Source organism: Calypte anna, chromosome 2, assembly GCF_003957555.1.
Source record: "Calypte anna isolate BGI_N300 chromosome 2, bCalAnn1_v1.p, whole genome shotgun sequence".
NCBI classification, from domain to species: Eukaryota; Metazoa; Chordata; class Aves; order Apodiformes; family Trochilidae; genus Calypte; species Calypte anna.
The window spans coordinates 10,540,707-10,563,628 of NC_044245.1; the positions used below are offsets into that span (position 1 = coordinate 10,540,707).

The 22,922-nt window shown below is 35.3% G+C and overlaps 1 protein-coding gene across 1 annotated transcript in view; it reads right to left on the reverse strand.

The window, feature by feature from the left end:
- The window catches only part of NCAPG2 (non-SMC condensin II complex subunit G2), a 35,353-nt gene extending 14,732 nt beyond the window's left edge, over positions 1-20,621 (reverse strand). The window contains exons 1-15 of the mRNA XM_030445511.1: positions 20,377-20,621; positions 19,562-19,653; positions 16,343-16,534; positions 15,208-15,322; positions 14,574-14,731; positions 13,609-13,743; positions 12,547-12,641; positions 11,653-11,722; positions 10,786-10,872; positions 8,373-8,468; positions 4,544-4,669; positions 3,555-3,734; positions 2,592-2,744; positions 1,099-1,321; positions 146-258 (exon numbers count right to left, since the gene is read on the reverse strand). Coding sequence (XP_030301371.1) covers positions 146-258; positions 1,099-1,321; positions 2,592-2,744; positions 3,555-3,734; positions 4,544-4,669; positions 8,373-8,468; positions 10,786-10,872; positions 11,653-11,722; positions 12,547-12,641; positions 13,609-13,743; positions 14,574-14,731; positions 15,208-15,322; positions 16,343-16,534; positions 19,562-19,636 — 1,818 coding nt within the window. The 5' untranslated portion in view covers positions 19,637-19,653; positions 20,377-20,621. The remainder of the gene's footprint in view (positions 1-145; positions 259-1,098; positions 1,322-2,591; positions 2,745-3,554; positions 3,735-4,543; positions 4,670-8,372; positions 8,469-10,785; positions 10,873-11,652; positions 11,723-12,546; positions 12,642-13,608; positions 13,744-14,573; positions 14,732-15,207; positions 15,323-16,342; positions 16,535-19,561; positions 19,654-20,376) is intronic.
- Between the last annotated feature and the right edge of the window lie 2,301 nt (positions 20,622-22,922).

The following is a 22,922-nucleotide window of genomic DNA, read 5'->3' on the forward strand; positions in this document are numbered from 1 at the left end:
AATGAAAACACCATTATGGCAATTTTCCCCTTTTTCATTCCACAGATGGCAAAGTTGTTTCCTTCATATTTCTCTCACATAAATAACTGCCTATTTCTCAAAAAAAAAAAGTTACCAGAACTAATCATAATGTGGACATTCTTACACTTGTATTCTCCTTTTCATTTTCATCATCTTCATCACTATCATGAAGACTCTCTGTCTTTGCTTTCTGGATGCAGGCATTCAAGCAGCGCCGAATAGTAAGCATCAACTTTGCTACATTGAAATATAATAAGAATAAATTAAGAGTTACTATTTGTTAAGAATGCTACTAGTCAATGCTTCAAGTGTAATGCTGGTAAACCAGTGTGCAAAAAGAAGACAGCAGAACCAGAAAAATACTGGGAAAAAGATGTGATTTCTAGTAAAAGGAAATGGTAAAAGAGTGAAAATATTTTATATTCTAAGGTATGAAGAAGAAATGGCAACATTATCTCCAGGTTCCATAATTTTATTTTTAATAAAATCTTAGAAACCCCACCACCATCTCCTTTACCAAATCAGGATCAGAGGAAGCTCCCATAGCTCTTACATTTGTCTAGCACAGTTATTAATTTAATGACTTATGTTAAGTAATATATTCCCTCCACTGTAAATTTCAAGTATTAATAAAAGATGTAGTAGCCCAATCAGTAATAAGGAGCTCATCTATAGATGAATGTTCTAGAATGTTACATATAAAGATCTGAAATCACTTGAGACACAAAGTTATTTTATTTCACTATTTCTTCATAAGCAATTAATATCAACTTAGATAGTTTTAAGGTACATGTGAAGAGGAAGGGGAAGAGAAAAAACAGATAATACCAGGTAGAGAGTAGCACAGCACCTAAGAGCAGAAAAAAATTGCAATTGTCCCCTCATTGAAACATCTCAGGAGTGCTGTCACCAGGATTCATTGCTGGTGTCAAGACTTAAAAAAACTACAAACTACTATTATGCTAAAAACAAAGGATCTAGCAACAACATAGCATTTTTTTAGAGAAAAAAAATTAAAAAGCAATTACATGGTGTAATATTAATATTTCCAAATTCTCATAAGGTTTTGTACTTTACCTATGTTGGTGGGAGCAGTGTATTCATAAGCATATTGATAGAACTTTCTGGCTGCTGCTGAATTCATCTGGATGAGAGTAACACAGCGCTCACACCACACATCCTCAGGCTGGTTGGTGGGAAAGAAGGAGTTGAACAAGAGATTGACAATGCGCCGTGAGACAGGACGTGAATCGACTTCAAGGCGAGTCAGAAGGTGCTCCATGGGACAGATTTTCCAGAACTTTTTGGAGAGAGAAAAAGACATTAAAGGAGTTAAAAAACAAAGAGGAAAAAACAATTACCTGATGAAGTGTTGTCCACTTAAGAAGTCTGAACACATATAAGAAAAGCGTGAGCATTTTTAATATTCACTGCAATACCAGCATTTGCTTGAGGTCATAGACTGCTGTAACAATGCTACTTTACTGTTCTGACCTCTTTACCTCTGAATCTCCTGGTATCTCTGACAGATTGGTAAAATTATGATTCAAACAATTCCAGGAAAGAATTGGGAAGAATTATTTATGCCACAAGGATATGACCACACATTATCTGTCATGATGTGACTTGTTACATATTCTCATCGTAAGACAAAGTAGGACCAAACTATATACAAGTATAGTACACACCCTAAAATCCTTTACAGAACAAGATCCTTTCTAAAATCATCCCAAACCATTAAGGGCATCCCATCATTAGCAGGACTCTAGCTTGTCTGTAACACTAATAAAAGGCTATAAAAATCACAAAGAATAAGCAGCTTTTTATGCCAGCAATAGTATTATTCACATTTGTAATTTTTACAAAAAGATATTGAATTAATTATGCTGTGCAGTTTCAGGTGAGAGGAAAAAAACACACCACCTCAAAAATGTTATTTTATTCATGAGTAGAAATATTTGCAGCAGCTAACTCCCCACTGATTTCAAACTATGGGCATCCCTACTTACTATCATAAAAAAAAAAAAAAAGGCCTTTAAGTAAGCATTAATCCCAGGATTTACCAGACATACATATTACAGTTTTTAAGTAAATGGGAAGTTACTCTCAAAACATCTAACACTTATCAGGATTTTTCTTTTATGTAAAATTGATCCTTCTATTAGAAGATTTGAGTCTTCTATTACATAAAAATTACACAAATCAGATTATTAGGGAAATATGCTTGAGTATTTTGAAAATAATAAATAGTAACACAATATTATAGAAATCTTAATTAAGATTTCAGAGTCCAACACTTTCAGAATAGTTCTGTGATGTACTGGAAGAACTTGGAAGTACTCAACTTACTGTTGCATTATTGTAATCCTTATCCTGATCCTGTAAGCAAGAAGCTAAAAGCCCTCTTTTTTTTTTTTTTCTCTTTTAGGAATACTGAAATATTTCAAAAGTAGTTTCAAAAGGTCTTCTTTTTTAAATATTTTATATTTAAAATATTTTTTTCTATTTTTCTAAATAAATACTTATATTTTATCCCCTTTATGCTACTTAAGAAGTGTCACTTATCCTACCTTAGCAGCCTTGGTAGCCTTAACTTTCAGAAGCATATCAACAAAAGCCACTCTCACTTTCTCTGAATTGTCATGCAGACTGTGTTTGACTGCTGGCAGGAGCTGTTCCAGCAATGGATGACTTAGTTTGTTGTCCAAAATGATCGGCAGGCACTGCAAGGAGAAAAAGATAAATTTGAAGAGCAGATTTGCAAAAAGTTGTAGCTACAAATTGTTGAACTGGACCATCGCACTTCTACAGTAAACTTAGAGACAGACACACTCTGAATGCTTATTTTCTTGTAATATTATTTAGTAAAAATTGCTATGGGTATTTAAAATTTCCAGTGAGCTTGTTTCAGATTAAACAGCTCCATATCTACACTGAGGCCACTGTCCTGCTTCTACATGAATGCACAGCATCAATGGCTCTTCATGCTAGCAATTCAAGCTCCCTAAACACTGTTGAATTCAGATTTTAAATATATCTTTTTTTGACAAGTTACTTTTAAATTACCACTTTTTTCTTACTCAGTATAGACCTCAAGAAGCTGCAGTGGAGCAAGTGACGATAGCTCCAAGTTAAGGCTGGATTGACACATCAGACAAAACTTCTAAATAAAAATACTTCTTAAAGAGTTCATCCTTCTGTCCAAGATAGTTATTTATTAGATGCCAGAAAGACAGATGAACTAATCCTGGCATATTGAACATGAGAAACCAGCATTCCCAGAGAAACAGAACGTAGTTAAATTCATTCAAACCTCAAACACAAATTGGGGTACAAAATCATAACATAATTGTGCAAGTCTAGTGATGTGTTAAAAACCAGTGACAGAAACATATTGGAACCCAGATGCAAACATGTTCAAGCCTAAGCACCACTTTTCCAAATTAACATTAAGTTATTTCCTGGCCTTCAAGCAGCCTCTACTAGAAACCTGTGCAGGACAATCATAATTTTAAATTTAGAAAAAGATTTACTTTAAAAACAGAGCATCGAACATCAGCAGATGTTATATCACATGCTAGCTCTCCAGTTATTTTTTTCAAAAGATCAGCAAGAATTGTTGGAGGAATCATCTCCCAGTATTTGGAGGTTATCTGAGTAACTCCAAGTATCCCTGTAGAGCGAACAACTGGATGAGGATCTTCTAAGAGACTCTAAAACAAACAGAAGAAAAGTCATATGAGTGTTATTAGGACTCCACTGCTGCTTAACATTAACCTATCACAAACAGCATTCCATTATGCAAATTAACACACTATGAAAGAAATGTAATATTAATATTCCCTCAAGGCATTTTATTGCAAAGCAAACAAGGAAATTTAAATTGGAAGCAAAATTAAGAAAACTTTGGAAATATATTTTTTAAATATCTCACATTAAATCTTACATCTGTGATTTAATTAAGAATATTTAGATTTCTATTTACATACGAGTTTGCAATGGCCACTGTTCCTATGCAACAATATAAAAACTGTGAAACTGATTTAATTATCTAGTATGTATGTTTGTAAAGACCATACTAAGGATTTCCCAAACATTTTCTTAATTAAAATACTGTTCCTATTCTCACCCATTTAGGTTTGTAAAGAGATATTCTGTTCATATCTCCATTACACTTATGAAGTATTCAATTATACAGTACTAAACTTCTCTTCAAATGCTTACATATTAAATTCAAAGCTCTCTTTGCCAATACTAGGTTGAGTGAGGATAAAGATCCATTCTCATGTGTCTAGTCTTTCAAAAGCATCTTTAATTCACAGATTAATGAAAAACAATCCCAACTATTTCATTTTCAGAGCTGAAAATAACTCATCTGCTGTTAGTTCAGAAATTTAAAATACTTTTGTGTTTTCTGCATTACAGTCTGAAAACCTGAAAGTTCATGAAGTTGAATTGTATCAACACCTTATTTTCAAGTTAGTTTTCAGGAAAGTTTCATTTCAGTTTCATTAAAACTTACAAAGAGTTCTTCAAACTGTTTCTGAATTTCATTGTCCATCTCTTCAGCGTTAAAACTGGGGTCACGAACAGGAAAAGCATCAACAAACAAAAATGCTGCATTTGATCTAACTTCAGAGTTTCTGGCCTGTTACAATGAAGGAAAAAATATTCTTCAGAAAGTACAGACCTTCAATACCAAAAGGCATATCCTGACAAATACTACTCCCCAAAGCACTTCTAGCAAATTAGTGTTTTTAATGAAGTAGAGGGAAGAGATTGATTTTTAAGTTTATAAAAGAACTTATAATAACATTTGTATTTTTTTAACCATTTTTTTGTTCCTATTGAACCTCAGTTATTAGCATAATCAGCTTTCAAGACACATCAAATTCCATGACCCTGACTAATAGCAGAGCTCTTCTGCTCTTCCTAATGCTAAATAAATTTAAAGTAGTTGGGATTTCTCTTGGTCACCTTTAAGCTCCTCTCCTGAATACAAGCTGATGTAATTGAAAAATTGATGCCTATTTCTTCAACAACCCCCTCATTCCTGAGTATTTAGAAACTAAGTACCAGCAAGCCTGCTGTCCAACAAATATATTCAGTTCTGCATGTAAGCACATAAGTAACAGGACCATGTTCTCCAGGCAGATTAATAAAAATCTAAGGCAAGCCTCAAAACCTTCAGGTATTTTACCATTTCTAAGTGTTTTCAATGTTTTACTATGCATTTTGCTAGTTGTAGAACCCCCAACCTAAAGCAAAATGAAAAAGTCTGTATTTAGACTCAGTCAGTGAAAAATAATTGGCCTTGTGGACTCTTCTGGGATATAAGAGATCAGGCAATTAAATGAAGATGAAATTCAAGGTGTCTCGGGGAAAAACCTGAAATCCAACCACCAGGCTACATTTTATTTACCAAAGACAGCAGTGCAATGATAAAAGCCTGTGCACACTTCTCTTGGAAAGAGGGAAGGAAGAATTTTGTTCAGATTTGGGTCCCAGTTAAATAAAACAAATGAAGTAGGCTTAATTTTAGCAGAAATATAAAAGACAGCTCAGGGAACCTACTGACTAATCATCCAATTTTCTCCCTTCCTTGTCAAAAGAAACGTTCAGATTAAAAATGGGAAAAAAAGAAAATAAGGCTAACCATGTAATATTTAGAACTAAATAAAGAAAACAAATTGTAAACAATTACTTTATTTACAACTTATTTTGTATTTCCCTTCTGGATTCATCGTCATAAGGTAGGACACATCTCTGAGCAGAACAAAAAAATCTCAGTTTCTTCAAGCCAAATATCCAAACTGAAATACCAGGAATGCAAATAAAGCCCGTATCTATATATGTATCTACTCCTTCATTATTAACTTGTTTTTATATACCATGGATTATATGAACAGTCTAAATGTGTAAATATTATAATTCCCAATTCAATCTTACAAAGCTGCAGAAAATCCTTTAACTTTGAACATACAGGCTAATATGGGAATTCAGGGTGAAATAGCTCTTCTGCACTAATATGTCATGTAAAGATCAACTCAAGTAGGTTTTTGTGCAGTAACCTAGACCTTTTCTACCATGGCCCTTTCAGAAAGATAATTTTCATAACTTCCCAAAGTGCATCACACTGAGTTCCATTAAGCTCACTTTAATTATGAAGCAAGTATCCAGAGTTTAAATTTCTGCCTTTAATTAACTGGAATTTATCTCAAATGTATTTGAATTTTCAAGCTTGTAATAGAGTCAATGTCTCCACAAAGGTTCAATCCAAGACTTTTAATCCATATTCTATTTTATTTCACACTGACTTTTCCATGCAAGAAGAGCCTGCACTTATTTAAATGAATAACTTTTCTTTACTTTCATGATTGTATTATTCTAAGGAACATTCAGAACCTTATAAACAGTACTTTTTTTCTGCACTTATTTTTCAGAGTTTTGTTCTAAGTTTCATCTGGTCTTACAGGTTTTGAAAGACACTTCCAATCAACGAAAACACTGGTTTTTCCAAGTAAAATTTAGTTTAGAAGTGTGGGATGATTAAAAAACCAACCACTCAGCTTTAAAGGAGTCATTTCCCTCAACAGCTTGAACTCCTAAAGGAGTGGTTCTTGACTTTTCGGTTGATAGGAAATAGCTTAATCACTGCTTATCTCAAAATAAATATCCATGGGTTTATATTTATACAGCTTCTTACACTAATAACCAGTCACTGCACAACTGTCTTTTACATGTTTGCATGAGACTTAATTTTCATATTAAAGATATGGGAAAAAAAGGAGAAAGTTACACAATGACATATTATAAAAAACAAAATGCCAAATACTTCAGCAGTACTATGTGGAAAAAAAAAAACCAAACCAAAAATCAACTGTACAAAAGTCACCCAGCAAGACTATCACCTATACAAAACTAAGTGCCAAATGTCAAATTCTGACATTTAGTCATGTATTTACTTTCACCAATCACAAATATGGTACTGAATCATTTGGAATTCAGAATCTTTCCCTGCACTGAATCATTACATTATTACATTACTATTATTACTGAATTTGATTTTTTTACAATTCTGAAATCTATGTTCACAGTAGCTGGATTATTTAAAACAAATTCTCCATGATCCATTTGATATACTTATTGATGTCTAAGCTTAAAGTGCTTAATTGCATATGTAAAAGCTGCCCAAGATATACACGAAACAAAAAAACCCAAACCAAACAAATAAAACGTCAACTCCTAACCACATAAAACAGCCCAAAAAACTCAGATTTGTTCTAGAAATGGAACCATTAGCAATGTGAATATTATGAACAGTAGATGTTAAAAATCTGAACTACTTCTGGAATGAGGAATTTTACTGTCTTGCTGCAAACCAGTAATTAATTTTTTTTAACAGCTGAATCTGATCATCTTCCCACTTCTATCACAAGGTTCTGCTGAAACCGAAGAGCTCTCAGTTACCTCTTGTAACTCATAAAATCTATTTTAAACATTTTTTTTAGTTATTTCTAAATACTTTCAACTTTACAAGCTTTTAAATATTTCTCTCATGGCTTGAGAAGATGCTGAACATGACCAATCAGTAAATGAAACTTAGGTAAATGTTAAACAGCACTTAATTTGGCTGTAACAAATGATACATACAAGCTCTCACTGAAGGAATTTCATAATCTCAGACAAAATACTGTTCACAAAGAAGGAAGCTTGACTTATCTTAATCATGGAGTGTAATGAATAGATACACTTTAGTCTGTGCATGCACAGGAAGATGTACACTGACCCTAAAAGTATGAGGAGTCAGATATTTCACTCCAAATGCTTGATTAAAAGCACACCTACAGGATGAATACCTGTACATACAATTAAAATAGAATAAAAGATTTTCTAAAATAATACTAGTAAACTAATTGAGGTATATTATAAGGCTGGTAATTAATCAGAAGGTGAGGTTAAATCGTCCTCAGTATTTCTGTCTTTGACCAATACAGTTCTGATTATTCCATAAAGAACCTGGAAAACAGAATAGAGTATTACACAAAATTCCCAAATTTAAAAGGTAAGTCCAAAATTTGTTAGTCACACTGTCTATGGTTATCACTGTGTACCTGTATACAAAACTGTAGAGATGTAAATTATATCAACAAATTAGAATAGCATTGTGTAAATTATACCTAATTACAGCTTGCGAAGTTACTATGCTACAGCTAAATTGCTAACACAGATTTTTTTTCCATTTTTTTCATTTTATTTAAAAAGCATTTATTAAAAACAGAACATATGGAATGTGTAAAAAAATTTAGTAAATGGAGAAAAATGGTCCTGTATTCTGAAAACATAATTACCTTCAGTGCTCTCCAAAGGATAGGTTTATACAACCTATAGAGCATTTCTTCAACTCCTTGACGAACTTTACTTTGTTTATGAAAATAAATCAGCACCTGAAAAAAACAAAAATATCAAAAAAAGCATTTTAATAGTACTTTCTACATTCACGAAGTGTGCAGCAGTTGTCTCATTTCATCATTTATATAAGACCAAAGAGTATTCCATAGTAAGGAAAATTATAAAGCTAGATATATTAATTGACTCTATATTTTATTTACAAGTCTTAAAATAATAAGAAATAGGTAATAAATAAAATTTTACAAATTCATAGATTCAATAGATCTATTTATTTCTCTAACTGAGAAATAAAATTATGGCTAGAGTTTCACAGCAACCACTCATTTTTCATTGCAGTAAAAACTATTTTTAAAGTAGCGACCAGAAGTAATTTGAAACTACAGGTGAATAACTCATTCCTCTTTAACAACAAAGGAACTTTATTTGGTAATGGGAGTTACCCAAATACAAGTCTACAAATATAAACCATTTTGTATGAATTGATGAAAAGCAAGTAAGAGCACTCCTTTTGCCTCACAACAGTACTTCATTAGCTTAAGTCCCTTTTATTTTTGTATCTGAATTATGCAGTCAAAAAAGGAAAGTAGAAGATCAGACCAAAATATCAGAAAAGACATCCTGTAACTTGATAGGAAATAATTTCCCTACTCAGAACAGTGGACAACTTGAAAAGAAGTTGACCCTCTAGTGGCAGCTTCAGGTATTCGCAGCTGCACCTAAGACAAGGAAGCCTGGGAGTAGCATTACAGAAGCCATACTATAGTGGAAGAATCTTCTCTCTCGTTTTGAAATGTATTTAAGTAAAAACAATTTACAGGAGACTATGTAGCTTTTATGTCTACATTATAACGATGTATCTAACCCTATAACGATTTATCTAACCCAGGATTAACCTCAAATCAGTACTGCTTTGTAACAGATTTCATGAGAACAGCAAGCATCAAGATACTTAAAAAGGGACACAGGTTTTACAAACTTTTAATTCAGGAGGGACAGTTGTACATGTTGCTTTGTCCTTCTCTCCAACTGTTCCAATAAAGTAGTCCAAACTGTACTGAAGTGAATGACTATAGTTGTCACTTTCCTAATCACTACAGGAGCTTCTGGACGCTATGTTTTATCTCAGATTTTCCATTCAAATGTACTCCAAGACCCACTCCCCTCACAACTCTAAGACAGATTTATTTACATCACTATCCCCTTTTAAAATCATAAGACTGAGTCTGAAAACCATGAAATATCCTGTTCAAAAGCCTACTCCATCAATCCAGAATCAGAGAACGGAATTCACTGTAGATACGAGAACTTATTTAGATTTGATTCAGAAAAAATAAACCCCCCAAAACCAACCAAACAGAAACAACAATACAGGACCATATGCTGGATTATCAAACTATATATTGCATGTACTATACATACAACTGTCCATATATTTAGGTGAAAGCAGTGGAGGTGACAGGACATAGATCAAATAGAAATTCTCTGTCTTAAATGCTCTGCACACTTCTCATTCTTCTTCAAGTGTTTTGCCCATGAATAAAAGCAAGACAGACAACTAGAATCTGTAACTAAGTCAAGGTATATCCCTATAAACACATACACAAAAATCCTGCACATAAGAGGAAAAAAAACCAGAAAAAAATTTAACTCAAAACCCATCACTAAATTTGCCTCAAAGAGCTTACAACTTTTCATACCTGCTATCAGCTGTGAAAAGGTCAGTTCTCTAAACAAAGAAAAGTTTAGATAACAGCAAAAAATATTTCTGGCACTCTGGAAAATCCCATTACATTTATACTTTTGAGCACCAAAGACAAACCCAGTGCAAAACTATTAGCAAGTTCATGGGTCAAGAGAACAACAGTTGAGCAAGTGAAGAGGACAAATGTAAACCAAACCAAATGCAAATACATCACTCACCACATCTCACAAGCAGACCAATGCCCAGCAAACCTCCAAGCAATGGCTATCTCCCAGGAATCCACTGCAGTCTTTATTCCTGACCATGATGTTATATGGCATGTAATATCCCTTTGGTCTGCTTTTGAATCATGGCTGTACCCCCTCCTCACTTCTTGCACATCCCCAGGCCACTTGCTAGGCAAACAGTGGTGAGAGCCTTGATACCATGAGAGCACTGCTCAGCAACAGCTAAAATGCTGGTGTGTTATCAACACTGTCTTTGTCAATAAATCCAAAACATGGCACCATCCAGGGCTACTATGAAGAAAATTAATTCCATTCCAGACAGACCTAGTACAGTATTTTAGTATGAAATTGAAATTTTTCCCTTTATAGTAACTGATCTGATGTTTTATGCTTAATAGTACCCCGTGCTTTACAGGAACTCACCTCTCTAACTTTAGAATGAACAGAAGAACTTCTGGGAAGATGAATTCCATGATGCATGAAGTCCTGAATGCAGTTATGTTCAAGTATCTACAATAAAAACACACTCATGCTATTTGTACACACAATAAAACAATAAATACTGTAGGCTGTGCAGCAACTTAGTTTTCTATGAAACAAACTGAAAATAGTCTTTGACATTTTTTTTTGCCTGGCTTCTGCTTGGCCAAGGTTTTCCATGCTAGGGTTCTCTGCTTAAAGTGATTTTCAAAATTTCAGAATATGTAATTAATCTGATTCTGAGAACCAAATCTGGAATTCAAAAGCACCTCCACACGTCTCAGTTTAAGAGCACCAGGATAAAACCAGGACAACACAGTAATAGAGAATTATTTGAAAATGGCACTTGCTATTTGAATAAGAATTATTCAAAATTTGGCTGTACCATTGCTGTGATGCTTTAATTAATCATCTGCATGGAAATCCACAAAAAAACAGACAAATATCTAAGCTACCAAACATATAGACTTGCACATACTGACCAAAAGCTTCATTAAATCAGTGTGTTTACACAAAACACTGTGCTGAGCAACCTGATCTAGTGGGAGGTGTCCCTCTCAATGCACTGGAGCTGGACCTAGATGATCTTTAAGGTCCCTTCCAAGGTGCTTACATGCAACCAACCCAGTCACAGTGAGCAAACATTCAAAGCATGAGATGCTCTTATTTCTTTGTAATGCTAAACAAGACCCTTCCTTCAGGAAATAATTCTTTATGGCTTGCTTAGGAGTGATTCCAGGCTTTAAAAGTCATATTTTCTTAACCTTGAAATTCAAAACTGCCCAAATAAAATTTCAAGAACATTATTACCTCCAAGAATTCTCCTGACACCTTCTTCCAGGCCCTGAAGTAAACTTCTGAAATGTATTCCATTAAGGATCTGTATTAACATATGGAAACATTTTAAAGCAAGTGTCCTAATCATATCTACGTACAATTCACAAAGGTAATAACAAAATTAATACTATTCTTACATTTGTGCAACATTATTTTTACAAGAAGCAGGTATCTTAAAAAGTCTACAATGATAACTACTGAAAAAACAATTAATTGTTAATAATGAGCCCCAAAACTATTTTAAAACACGAGAGAATACTTATGGTGAGAAAGTTAAAACATCAGCATAGACACATCACTTATTTCACACTAAATGCCTCAATGTAAAGATGTACAGGTACACATTAACATAACTGAAAGAATTAGAAAGTCTCTCTGATTTTAATATAAAGAATTACTTCTATAATATTTCCCTGAATAATCAAAGGGAAAAAAAAAATACATTTTTTCATCCACCAGTCAAGTTTTCAGGCTATGAGCCTGCAAAGCACTTCTTACTAAAATGTCTATATAAAATCTTACCACATTATATTAGAGGTTGCTCATAGAAAAAAATAAAAACACCTTACAGAAGCAGAAATAGACTTGCCATTCTCACACAAACATTGTAAACAATGCAGCAGTTTACACAAAAGTAATTTGCATTAGCTAATGTTAAGTAAGCATTTACTACACCTATAATTGTACACATAAGCATGTGCAGAGCAACTATCAAATGAAGTTGCTGAAACAATACAGTAGTTACATCCAGCAGATTTGAAGGTTTCTGAATTCTGATTTATTTTATCAATATACTATGTATTTTAGAGTGTGAGACAAGACTTTAGCCCAGCTCTTAAGGATCATTAAGAACTCCGTGGTGCATACCTTGGAAAGAACTGTAATTGGTTTTTAACAGTTCCATGTATCATTTTAATGAAGTTTACATTCCAGCTGAACAAAAAGCTCAAGAATCTTCTTCCCTGTTGGGAAGGGAAAAAAAAAATGTGTCAGATGCCAGAGGAATACCCAGTTTAAGAACCAACTCAAAAATCAGTAACTACAGAGCTCGAAGATGAAAAGAAATGACACCTCTAATTTTAAAAAGCACAGATGAGATAGTTCCAGAAAAAAAATCTTCATTTTTTTAATAGAATTCAAGTATTACTGTTATTTTTATTGTACAGAATTTGTACATTATTCTACAGAGAATGTAGAATCAATACATGGATTATTTATCTGCTTGCATTTCCTTCAATGTCCATTCTGTTTTGGTGTGACTTCCAGTGGTATTCCATAATAAGGAACTGGGCAACTAAGGACCCTCATCAAGGAGGCCCTCATCAACACAGCTTTTAAATAGAAAAAATTTGGTTCCTACTGTCTTGGTGCATATTAAAAAAAAAAACCTGAAACTTAAAAACAACATAGCAGTTCTTCACTGACAGAAACATAGGGAGTCAAATAAAATATTTTTTTTGCTGTACATTTTGCTGTAAAGTTGGGTTCTTTTTATGGTACTTTAAAAATAGCCTATGGCAATGCAATCTTTGACATGGAATGATTTTGAAGAGAAAATGTTTTGCTACAATTATCTGTCTCCAGTAAAAGAAAAACTGCTATTGAAGAAGAGAATTATAAAAGGGAATGGTTTTAAATATTGAGAGATGTGCACTGGAAGCAAGATATTTAGTAATTATTACCTAGGGATACAAGAACTGGAGTGATGATTTAGACATATATTTCTATACTAAGTCAGAAACAGGAATAAAAGATATGTTCCAAACGAGACAGAAATACCAACTGTTTATAGCCTGGTGTCAGAGCTCATTTGTCTTATAATGCTATGTACTGTACTATAAAAAAAGGCTTAATGCAGAACCATTAAAAGTAATCAAATAACCAAAACTGACTGATAAGAATATCACAGCAAGATAAAAGTTTGCTTACCTCTTCTTTTTTAATGTGTTTTACACTCATAAAACACTGAAGCAATAAGTCCTTGACTTCATTACTCTCCTCTGAATCATAATCAAAACAAAGTAATGTCTGATGCAGATTCCATAGATGAACTATATCTGTACCCTGACAGGAAAAAAAATAAAATAAAAGGCCACTATAGTGAGGTAGCTATAGCTTTACCACAAACAACAATTTGAAGGATTTTTAATAATGAATTTTAAATGTATTGTTACCAGGTAGGAAGTTTTCAGATTGTGAAACTGTGAACACTGGTTGATTAACCATATCAGTGGGGAAAATTACTAAAAAATGTGTAACTGCAGAAATACTGACTTCCAACAAATGAAGACATGGTCAAGGATAGCGAGAAAGCCAGTATTTAATGTTAAATAATTTAAAACTGCATTGTTCTGCTTTTGAAGCTTTATACAATAAAATCGTTAACAGCAAAAAATAAAAAGAAATAAGGGAGATATTTTCTGTAATTGAAAAAAAAAAACCGAAACACACCACAATACCCTAACTGACACATTAAAAAAAGTTTTCAGACAGATACAGACTAGGAGTACAAGAAGCTTTCCGCATACTCTGTGAGTAGCTGAACAATGTACTTAAAACATGAATTAACTGAAAGAGGTAATTATTATTTAAACCTTAATCACTGGACTTTAGAAATGTGTGACAAAACCTAAAAAGAAAAGATGATAAAAAAATCAAATTCAGCTGCAAAATTCAGGTCAAAAAATATTTAGTTTGTTCTAGAGAAGACATCATTTTAAGATAGTCCTTTTACAAACACTAAAAAGATACTTTGTAACATGTATCCCACTTCCAATAACTGAGAACCACTAGGACACTGAAAACAAGTTAATTTGAAATGAACAGGCATTTTGGTGAGATAATCTTTCTTGGAATATTCAATAGTTATCTAAATCTATACAGGTTCAGCATACCAGAGCAGCTTTGTTCAAGCTTTTTCTTAGCAGAATGATAAAGAGAGTCTTTCCCAGCTGCTCCTTTCCTTCCAGTCCTTTCTCCCACCACAGTTCACAAACACGTTGGAGTGCACCCTGTAGGACTTTTTCAGATTCAGGTAATGCAGGAAAAATACCTACAACAGTAATAAAATAATTATTGCAATAAACCTATTTATTTATGTAAAATATTAATATGTTAGTACACTAACTATACCTCCCAATGTAAACCAGTTATTGCCACATTTGCATATCTAATGACTTATTCTCACTAGGGGTATTTAGGCAGCTTTCTTAACTCTAAGGTTTTGGCCAAGGTTTTGGACCAGTAACAATGATCCAAAGGTAACAATAATCTGAAGTTTTGCCTTAAAATACAAGACACAGAATATTGGGTAAACAGTTGGGAGAAAGAAAACTAAGTTCTGTGTAACTGATTTTTAAGTAAATGCTCCCTTAAATTTATCTCATAAATAAAATCTCAGAACTCAACCAACTTTTCTCCTGTAAATTCTGTTCCTGAGGCCAGTCAGGTCAAACACAAAAGCCTAGTATACTCATCTGCTAAAAACAGACAGTATAATGCTGTATTCTACAATTAAGAAGTACGCACCGTTTAATATAAGAATACATTCTAGAAGAGCTTTGTAGTTTGCAGTTTCATCCACTACAGGTATGGAAGCAGTAACTACAGCTGTCACTCCTTGGATCACAGCTACAGTTTGTTTCTGAAAGAAAGACAACGTCAAGGAGACAATTCTACAGTTTACTTTATACTTACAAGATAATTATGACAAGACACAAACCTGAAGAACAGAGAGTAAAGCTGAACTGTTATTTAGCTACCATTTTGAACAAAGAGTTTACTGGCACCCAAAAGCCATAAGATCAAACTAAAGCACACATCCTAAAGCACATTTGTTTCAAGAAGTTTGAAAAGGGCTTTCAGCTCCAGCTGGTAGATAACTGCAACTTTTCAGGTCTATCCACTTCATCATTAAAAATTTTACCTACAACAAAACCACTCAAACATGCATCCATTTCACAGGTAGAAGGACCATCATTAGCAGAGTCTCATGAAACTCAAATGTGTAGATGTGGTGAATTTAGATTCAGATTCTATAGACCTCTCTAGGTATGACAGATTATCCACAAGCCTCTAGGTCTCCCTAATGATTTCACCACTGCATTTCCTTTTTCCTTCCAGAACTATACAACCTTTTTCCCTGATATTCTCACAACTACATGAAGTGCAGTACAGAAGGCAGTATATGAGGGTCTGAGTCAGAGGAATTCTGTATAAGCTAAATTTGTGAGAGGGGTGTTCAAATCTAGATTTCATTAACTTCATTCAGTTAAATGAAATAAAAAGACAGGCAGTGAATTTCTTATAGCATATGCTAAATACTTAGGAAACATCTGAGATAATAACATTACTTAACTGAAATAAGACATACAAAAAGCCTACTCAACTCCAATGAAAAAATTAAATCCCATCTTTCATAATTAAAATTATCAGATTTAATCTTTTATAGATAGATATAGATAGATACAGATAGACCAATCATAAGCTTAACCTGAGCATGATAGTCAAGATGTCAGCTGAGAATGGAAGAGGGAGATAATGTTTGGAAATGACCTTGTTTGATAACCCCTGCATGCTTTCAGATGCTATGAAAATATCCCATCTTACTTTCCAGAAAATAAGAAATATTCACTTGTTTGGGTTTTTTTAAGAAAATTTTTACCATTTCTGGAAGTGTGTCAACTTCCATGGCATTATTCCTTTCATCATCTTCAATCCTTTGCCATGTTTCCACAGGGTTCTCCATCAAAGTCTCTGTCAATAGCTGTGTCAGTCTTTCCCATAGTACTTCCTTTTGCTTTCTTGGCAATTCTTGAAGAAGTTCATTCAAGTCAAAATGAGGAAATTTATCTTTCTGTGTATGGTCAGAAGATAGCACATGATTCCACATCAGTGAAGTAGCCTATATTTCATCATCCTTTAGTTTCCTAAAATTAACTTTTTTTTTACACTAAGGATTAATTTCCATTCCAGTGATAGGGACAAAATACCTTTTATAGAAGTCATATTTCTTTAAAGAACAGCACAAGAAATTCTTCTCATAACTCTGTTGTGAAATGAGTGCTTCTTTTTGAAGTCTTTCACTCTTGATGTCAACACTACTAACACAAATCACTTCTCTAAATCACTAACTTCTATCTCTCATAGGGTTCTAAATACTTCATTCCAATGGAGACAATTCCATATCCTTAGCCAAGAAGTTTACAACTACACAGAAGACCATGATAATATCTTTTTTTATCTTAAATATAGATTGTTTAAGGGTGTTGAAAGAAAATCCCTATGCGAGGAGTAGAAATGTAACAGTCAGTACAGCCATAAGGACAGCACTACAGATTCTGGAGTACAATCTGCTCTGTACACTGCACTATTTTTAAGCACACACACACACATGCCCCCAACCAACCCCTACTCTCTCCCCCACCAAACCTAACTCCTGAGCACATTAACCCCACACTTCCATCTTAAGCAATACTGAGTGGGAAGCCTCTAGTCCCTGTAAGAGACTTCACTAAAAGACTGATGTGAATGAGTCCATGATGTTCAAATGAAGTATTTAAGTATTTTTGGTTTGAAGATACACTAAAAAACAGGAATCAAAAAGAACAAAAAGTTGAAGGGGAAAAGAAAAATGGAAAATAATGAAAGGAGCAGCAGCACGTATTAGTAGGTTCCCAGAAGTGTAATATTGTTACATATTTATAACAGAATTTCTATCCTATTCTACAGCTGGAACCAAATTCAATAAACCACAGTGTGATTTACAATGTGAGTTGTTTGGCCTTCTACTTCAAACAAACCCAAAAGACAGGATATCAAGGTGGTGCTTTTTTGAACAAGAATTATTATGTCATAATAAGGTTAGAGTTCCCTGGTCTTTCTCTGGGTTGATACAAGAATGAGATATGAAAATTATTCCAAAACTTATAGGTGAAAAGGATGTCATTGAGTGATAGTCATACCTGTGATTCCTAGTTTTCTGTCTAAAAAATAATGTACTTGATCTGGAACAGGATTTACTGGAAAAATTTAACAGCACTTGATAATGACATTGATGAACAGCACAATATGGTAATATTTCTACAAGATTACAAAGAAAGAGAAGAGAAAAGGTCAGGCAAATCTTGAAGGAATCCTGCAAAGCCCTGGAATTTTAGTAGATATGAATGAAACAAAATATTGAGAGAAAAAGAAAACTAAAGGGCTGGGGGATGCAGAAGCAAGAGACAGTGAAATAAGTAGTGATGTTAAGAACAGAAATTTAAAAAAGTTAAAAAGGCAAAGTCTGAGGCTAGAGCCTAAAATAGAAAAAGCAGGGCATAAATGTAATATAAAAACTAAGCAAAGTGGTAAGACTCTAACCATGTTTTTCTCTTCTTTCTACATTTATACATCTATTTCGAAAGGAAAAAAAGCACTTCCACAGCCTCCTCCAGAAAAGCAGTGAAAAATTACTCAGGGGAGATCCTAAGATGAGACATGGTCAAACAGCCTTCATTGCTGAAGGTTTCAAATAACTCAGGTCTCTTAGACAATCAAAAATATAAATAGAAGTGTATTCATGTTTCCTTATGCTACAAAGGCATGAAAACAGTTTCAATCAATAAATTCACTCTAACTGGTGAGGTACAGTTTCCTGAGATATTGGCAACAGCTGGTACCTGTTGCAAGAGAACTCCTGTGAAATGGTGATGAACAATCAAGGATGAAAAAAACATTTTTAACAGACCAAGATATATTAAGAGAGATTACGGAATGAAAACAGCAGAAAAACATGACCAAATTAATTGAAAAGGAAACACTGCAAGTACTGTATGTGAATCTGAACAGAATAGTTTCTTGTTAGAATTTTTAGATTTGGTGAAAAATGGGAAGGAAGCTTGAAGGAAAGCAATCTGATAATAAAGTTATCATCTATAATCACATACAGGAGCACAAATGAAAAATTAAGTAAATTTCTTTGAAAAAGAGAGTCAATGATGTCTGGGAGACAAACCTTTCTAAACTTATTATATAGAATGTGATCCCTACAAAGGTCTAATACATCTGCTACATTAGTAAACTAGTTTGTGTCTCTGATGACACAGAGGTAAACTAATCAGCATACTTTAATCTGATACATGTAACATCAGGAAAATGCTGATTAGAAAGCTTCAGAAATAAACCTCACAAAATTATTTATTAAAGCTAGCATGTTTAGGAGGTGTTTAGGAGAAATTCTGTGTATCTTAATATCAGACAAACTGTAGCTTAGTGGGAAACACCACAATGCAAATTATTATTGCTGATTACTGTGCAATATCATACACACAATATAAGAAGGAAATTTTAATTAGTAGATTTCTGTGGATTTGTTTTGTTGTTCCTCTGGCTTCGTTCCACACTGCATTTAGAGACAGCAATCTATCATATCTAAAACATTCAGTGACAAAAAAATCTACCAAGTATCATTACACACAGAGTAAAGAATAAGTGGACAGCCTAAACTATCAAATGAACAGATGCTAGTGAAATATGCCTCTGCTATGTTTGTATATTAGGTCATATTTATTACAGAGCAATGAACTCTTTCATAAGTAGAAATACTAAAAAATACTTTATCATCGGCAAATAAATATTTTTTTCATTATCACAGTACTAATTATTTATTTTCAAAAAAGTAAGCTCCATATTAAAAAATTAGCTGGCTTATAAATAGCAATTCCAGATTCTACAGCTTTTTCAGCTATGTTCCCTTGAGTGCCATTTGAAATTATTTTTTCCACAGCAATCAAATTAGCATATCAACAGGTACCAAAGAAATAGCTTCTACCCCTATGTCACAATTTCTGCATGAAAACAAACAAGATTTCATCACTAATGCATTATTTGGCTTACTTACAGGATCCTGAGTATAAAGCAAGAAATCTTCAATCGACTCTTTAGACACAGCTTGTAAAAATGCTTCACGTTTCATTGTGTTGTTTTTCCTACCTGTATAAACAAACCCAAATGTTAAGAGAAAATTCTGTATCTCAAAATAAGATAATTGTTGGCCCCAGTGGAGAATATAAGAACTTCATCTACATAGTTGTAAGAGATGTTTCCCTTTCCAAAATACTTTACAGCTATCTGAATCAACATGTGGATTCATAACGTCAATGGGCTACAGTATTTGCATGCATTCATTTTTTGTCCTCTTTTTATTAAATATGTCTTAAAACATAAGCACTTTTAATGGATACTTTTATTTTTAAAAGGAACAGTATAATCCAGCACATATCCCCTAATTAGCTAGCCATCATTCCCAATGATAGCATTTACTCGTATGGAAAGTGGTGAAGGCAGAAAAATATTTTTTCTTTCTCCCCTGTCAAGTGAAGATTACGGGAAACAAGCAAGGTCACTAGAGGATCCTTGATGTCCCTCCAACCAGGCATTCTGCGACCCTACGGTTGTGTCACCAAGAGCTTATTTTATACACCGAAGAACCACTTCCATCCTAGTTGACTCCTGATGTCCTTCTTCCATTCCAGTTGGAAGCCCGGCTTGAACAGCCTTTACTGGGCGTGGAGCCACAGAACGGGGACAGGGCACCGTCCCGATCAGCCCGGGGATGGTCCCTTGCCGGGCCACCCCCATGTCGCTGGCACGGCTCCACAGCTCTCCCTGAGGCGCCAGCAGAAGAGGGAGAGAGAGGACAGCCGGACAGCTTACCTGGTGCTTCCTCAGAAAGAAATCCTCTACACGTTACGTTCCCATCAACGCGGAGCTGCCTGCACAGGAGGGAAACAAAAGCGACGACCGCGGGGGCCGAGGCGCGGAAGGGCCGACGCCTCTCAGCAGCGCTGCCCACAGAAAATAAACACCGTTTGTACGAGAGTCCCGCCGCTCCGCTGCCGGTAGGGACACCAACCCCGGGTGCCGCTCAGAGACGGAACGGGACGGGCCCTTCCCCGGGGCACCCCTCACTCAGCCCCTTCCCGCGGCCCCCGCTCCCTCCCGCAGCGCTGAGGCGGGCACCGGGACCGCTCGCGCTGCCCGCGCTTTCGAATTCTCCCGCGGTGGCCGTTGAGCGCGGGCGGACGTGAGGCGGGGAGGGGGGAGGAGGGACGGCTCCGTTCCCGTCTCGCGAGAGCAGAGCTGGGTGGGGCGGTCTGGGGAGCGGCTCCGCCCTCAGTGCCGCCGAGGTCTGAGAAGGAGCCGGGGCGGTGTCGGGGCCGCCGCCGGTGCCGCCCGGGACTTACGGGCAGGGAAGTGTCAGTACTGCACCTCTGCCCCGGGACGGCGGGAGAGCTCGTGTTTCCGCCTTTTCTGCGCTTGCGTTCGTGTTATTTGGAAAGGCTGAGGTTGCTTTCTGTCAGGTGCCGCCTGGGTGACTCCTGCTGCCTCAGTGCCACCTCCAGCCGAGCCCACTCCTCCCGTCCCTCAGAGGCCACGTTTTATGGGGGACAGGGTTGGAGAATAGGCTACTGCTGTAGGACCAGACCTCTGAAAGGATGGACGAGACACCCTAAATCTTCCCGAAGAGGGCAGGCCCAGTAATGGGCACGTCTGGACAGCCACAGCCTCGCCATGAGCGAGGAGATCACTGGAGGCCGCTCCTGCCGCTTTAAAATGGCTTCAGTGAAACGATTCCCGGCTGCTCTCACCTGTACTATAAATAAAGGTTAGGGTTAGGGTTAGGGTTAGCAGCATCCAAGCAATTGCTCAGAGATGGCTCACAGATTAACATCCCAGCTTACTGGTACCCTCCTGTAGCTATCTCTTAAATTTCAAAGCCTTCAAACCGTGGAAGAGATGTTCAGTTAAATTTATGTAGAGGCTCAAGAAGCTTCAGTATGCCTTCTTTCATGGACCTTGCATAACATGAATGTCCTATTCTTATAAAAACAACTCTGCTAGCTCACAAAGCCTGCATCACCCATTTAATTACACCAGAGACTTTTTTTGTCCAATAATATTTTTGTTACCAGTGTTGACAGCTATGCATTTAATCTTAAAACACAGTGAACAGTACTTGTATTATGCACCCATCAACCAAAGCGATGAAGAGCTGAACAGTCTGCTCACCAGAATTTATAGGAGACTGGGTAAGATAATTATATTTACACTTTCACTGCTAAGGATTTTTTTTTTAATATATCAGGAAGTGCTGCATTCTGTTCCTTCTCAAACTTGATTTGCAGCGCTCGGAAATAGCTGGGCTCAGTTCCTTAAATTAACCATAATCAGATTTCAAATTCTGTAATACTCCCTGTTCCATTTGTCTGAGCTCCTCTACAAACCAAAACCAGTCAATATGTCTTATTAAGGGCTTAATTTATTTATTTCAATTTTGCATATGCAGTCGCATAATATTTCTCAGTATTTCTGAGTTGTTGGCTGTTCAGAAGAGGTAGATACTTGACTGATATCGCTCACTTTCAGTCTGTGGTAGCAGTGCTGCTTTGCCATTTTACTGTGCAAATAAACAGAACACCAAAGTAATTTCTCTAAAAGTTCACACATCTGATCGGACTTTTCTGGAGTGTAATTTTTAAAAAACATGATATAATTAAGATTTTGTTCTATACTATATATAAAAATGCACTCTTTTAAAATTAATATTTAAGTCTGTAGTATTTTCATTTTATCACAGAATATTCTTTATTCATTCTACATCACAGTATTTGTTTATATTCAGGATTAAGACTAGAACATTTTCTGCTGTATATATTTGATTTACAGGCTTTTTCTGGATTATTTTTTTACATCCTTGAGTAAACAGTTTCCCTGGTGTATTATGTTTTAAGGACTACAGGATGAAAAAAAATTATTTCATGCTTATTCCATATAGTTACTGTTATTCTGTATTGCTTTAAAAATGGACGTAAGAGATCACTGATCTTACCGAAAACAAAGATGAAAACTGTTTCAGTTCCTGAGTTGTCAACCAAATGCATGTGAAACTACTGAAACAACTGGATTTTAAAAGAAATATATGCCAGACAAAAAGTAGTGTAGGCAGCATAGGAGGATGGGTTGCATTACTTGACAGCTGTAATTGAGATGGTCCTAGACCCAAGGCAGGAACATCGTGGCAGAAGGAGTTAGCAGCCCAAATCTCATCTTCTTGAGCAACAGAAGTGCACACCTGTGGTTCAGTGCCACTCCTTGCCTCTACCAGAAGCCAAACACACACATAACCTCCCCAGGTCATATTTCCCTCTTGACAGAGGCTTGTCTCCTTTGAAGTGTGGAAATCCAGCAAATTAACAACA